The sequence below is a fragment of the Rhagoletis pomonella genome, unplaced genomic scaffold, assembly GCF_013731165.1.
Source record: "Rhagoletis pomonella isolate Grant_MI unplaced genomic scaffold, Rhpom_1.0 Rhpom_scaffold_02437, whole genome shotgun sequence".
Taxonomy (NCBI): Eukaryota; Metazoa; Arthropoda; class Insecta; order Diptera; family Tephritidae; genus Rhagoletis; species Rhagoletis pomonella.
This window is the reverse complement of record NW_023460991.1, coordinates 17,563-21,072: the sequence shown is the minus strand read 5'-3', so window position 1 is coordinate 21,072 and position 3,510 is coordinate 17,563. Positions and strand designations below refer to the sequence as shown.

The window sequence follows — 3,510 nt, the reverse complement described above, 5'->3', positions numbered from 1 at the left end:
CCATTTTGCGCACCGCACTTGAGCCGCACTGCGTCACACTGACGTTTAGACGCGACTGCTAACACCAGGCGCCTAAATGCATGCTATGTACTGCTGCATGTGCAAAAATTTCCTTCATTAAATTAATGAAATTTATGTACATGCACTTCTCAACTGCCATGTAATAAAACTGTCTTAAGTTTTAATTTGATGGCAGTTCAAAGCATGCTCGGCCTAGTCTGATGCATCCTCCGGACACTGCTTCCGGAGTCTTCTGCGGACTCTGCATGGCTTACAACCATGCGGAGGTGGTAATAGTTGATTACCATTGGCCACAGTGCCTACCCACTACTTTTTGGTCCAATAAATATTTTTTTATATACATACATACATGCAAACATACTGGTCTCCCCTCTCACTGAGTTATTCAAACTTTGTAATTTGTCCCTTTACTGAACTCCGTTTAGTGATTAAGTCTTGTAACTCTTGTGCATCTTTTAGATTTGTTTCGCTACCAGATTCCTTATCTAAAGGCATTTTAGATGTTAATCTGCTAGCAATTTATTCGAAAGGTTTAATATAGCTTAGTTCGCACTCTTCATATGGATTTACCTGGGCTTGAGGTGAACCAGAATGTGCTGATATGCCTGTTACTTTCACTTCACGTTCAATTTTATTTAGCTTTTTCATTTAATTTTGGCATGTGAATATGTAAAAAAAAATATGTATATATAAGAAGATTTGAAAGCGCAAGTAGAGTCACTGTTTAAATAGATGGGATTACAATAAGGAAGTGGATAGGAACTTAAGGAAAACACTTAGCTGCATTGGCAAGGCTGCGGAGATTGCTGTAGTCTGATCACCGGCTGAAATTGACTTCAATGGCTGGGTTTCCGAATAGATGGTGTATATTCGTACGTTCTTTGTTGCGATTATGTGTAGAATAATCGTCGATATCGTCCTGTCACGGTCGCCACTTTTGTGTTTAGATTGCACACAAATGAAACATTTAATTTTGGCTTTAATTCAATCAATGTGTATTTCAATACTTGAACACAGTTCTTAGGTTGATACATGTGCTGATGAGATAAAAAAAAAGCAAGTGAAAAAGAACACGTGCGGTTAGTCTAAGTTGACAGTTCCCTTGACAGACAAGTATTGACAGTCAGAATGTTGCCACCCTTTGTGTTAAGGAAAAACGTTATGAGGGTGTCGTAGGCGCGAACAAATAATACGCGCAACAATAAAATATTTTCTTTAAATATTGAGTGTCAAACGTCAATATTGCCATATTTGTCTTTGTAATTAACGACAATCCTCGTAAACTTTTTTATCGACATGTCCTTTTTTTTTTGGGCTTTGAGTTAGATGGCGGTTGCCCAAACGCCAGGGTATCCCTCTTCTTTATAGTTGTACAGCAGAATGTTACACGGAAGTGTAACTTGAAAGAGCGTAGTGTGCGAAGTGGCACATAGTGAGCATGCTCAAATACCTCATTAAATTGATCGGCTTGTTAACGGCGGTGTAGATGATTTGAGCTCAATGAAGAGCCTGTTTCTTGATTAAACCAGAAGGTTACTAAAATTCCATGCGGTGAGATGATAGTGGACGTCACGTTCACAGCACAATATCGACAAGGTTGATCGACTCTAATTTCGGATGTGGTGATTTGGCGGGCTTATGTCATGCGTGTGTTGTTTGTGGGCGATTTGTGATGGTGATGAGATTTGAATGTGGGGGATGGGATAGGGGGGAAATGAGTGAGGTGGACGGTATTACCACCTGTGATAAGTTTGATTATTTGATATTAAGCTTATAAATTAAAATTTAGCGTAAATTTTTGTTAAGAACTCCGCAAGCTGAGCGATTTTGCGATAGTCAAAGTCACGAAAAATCTCGGTGAAGTCGGCGTTGCTAAGGACGAGTTCGAAGCCCTCACGAGCGTCGGCCAGCAAGTTGCAGTGGAAGGTCTGATGAACGTAGTTATCAGTCAAGCCACATCTGCAAGTGTTGGTATTTATCGCGTTGATGCGATAAAGGTATTCATTATCGTAGGTGTATCCAGTGAGGATTCGGTTCTATATTTTGATCTCTTTTGGGTTAATTTTAAATTTGAAAAACCATGTCTTTTTTCGTTTTTGAGTGCAGATCTGTGCAAAGAGATTGTGCTTGTTGTTGGAAAAGGCGAGAAATTTTTCATACCATTTGTTGTGAATGGAGTTGCGTATGCTTGTTAACGCCTCTTCGATTGTAAACTTAGATTCTAGAGTGTTATCACAGTTAACGGCTGTTTTTGCTAAAGAGATCTCGTTACTCGAGATCCCGACATGACTAGGGGTCCAAATGATGGTCACGTTGTAAAAGTCCGCTTCTTGAATTAGTTTGTGGCATTCGGCAATCAGATGGGTTTTGGTCTTTTCTTTGGCTAGAAGTTTGCAAGAGGATAGACTGTGTAAATATTAGTATCTTGTTACAGTCGATTTCTTTGGCAATTTGAAGAGGTTTAACAATAGCTGTTGATTCGCCATAGGTTGAAGACGCGCAGAAGTTTATTTTAAAAGTGTACTCACGTTTGTCCGTATAGTTATAGACACCGCACCCTGTGGACAAAGGTCCAACAGAGGCATCGGTGTAAAAAATGCAGAAGTTAGATTTCTTATAGTCATTTAAAATAGATGTGTACGTGGCTTGGATGACCTCACTTGCTAGGTTGGTCTCTTTGTCATTCAGTGTCTTAGTTATTACGTGTAGGTTCGGTGACCGAGCTGATTCACCAACGATGTATTGGTCATCAAAAATATGTTTAAATTCGTTAAATACAGCACTGTAGCTGGAATCAACGTTGGGCGAGTTGTATATGAGCTCTCTAAAAGAATTATCGGAGGAAAGATTATTAATTAGTTCTTTAGCAGTGAGCCACTTAGCCCTTTCAGCCGGGGGTAGTTCATTCGCAAGGGCATAGATAAGAGGGATTGGAGTGGCTGGTGTGAGACCCAGACTCCTCCTTAAAAAGCTATTTTGGAAAGTTTGAATTTTTTTAATGACAGATTTCGAACAGTTCGATGTGGATGACCTACAGTATTCAGTTTTACTCCTGACAACAGATTTATAATAGTTGAGTGCGACTTGGGGATGTAGTCCAGCTTTGATTGTAGTGATGCATTTGAAAAGATTGGCGTTTCTATAAGATTTTTGGATTGTGTCGGTGTAATGCTCTTGAACAGACAATGAAGCACTAATGTGCCGTCCAAGAAACTTGATGGTGTGTACCTGTTCAATTGAACGTTTATTATCGTGCGCTTGCCTCTGCCTAAAAGCATCAACTTGGTTTTGTCCGCGTTGAAGGACAGATTGAGAGTGGAACATTGGGAGGCGAAGTCATTTAGTTTGCGACATAAATTCGCAGTTGCCTGCTCTAGACTGTAATGGAATGACATGATCAGAAAATCATCCGCATACTGGTATATTTTAGTGTTTGAGTCCTGAATACTGTGAAGGTTCTTGGTGTATAGATTAAAAAGACATGGTGAG

The 3,510-nt window shown here is 39.8% G+C and overlaps 1 protein-coding gene across 1 annotated transcript in view; it reads right to left on the bottom strand.

Moving 5' to 3' along the window:
• Positions 1–516, bottom strand: part of LOC118753418 — a gene marked incomplete at its 3' end in the record, with an annotated part of 7,998 nt that extends 7,482 nt beyond the window's left edge. The window contains exon 1 of the mRNA XM_036488290.1: positions 413–516. Within this exon, the coding sequence (XP_036344183.1) occupies positions 413–516 (104 nt within the window). The remainder of the gene's footprint in view (positions 1–412) is intronic.
• Between the last annotated feature and the right edge of the window lie 2,994 nt (positions 517–3,510).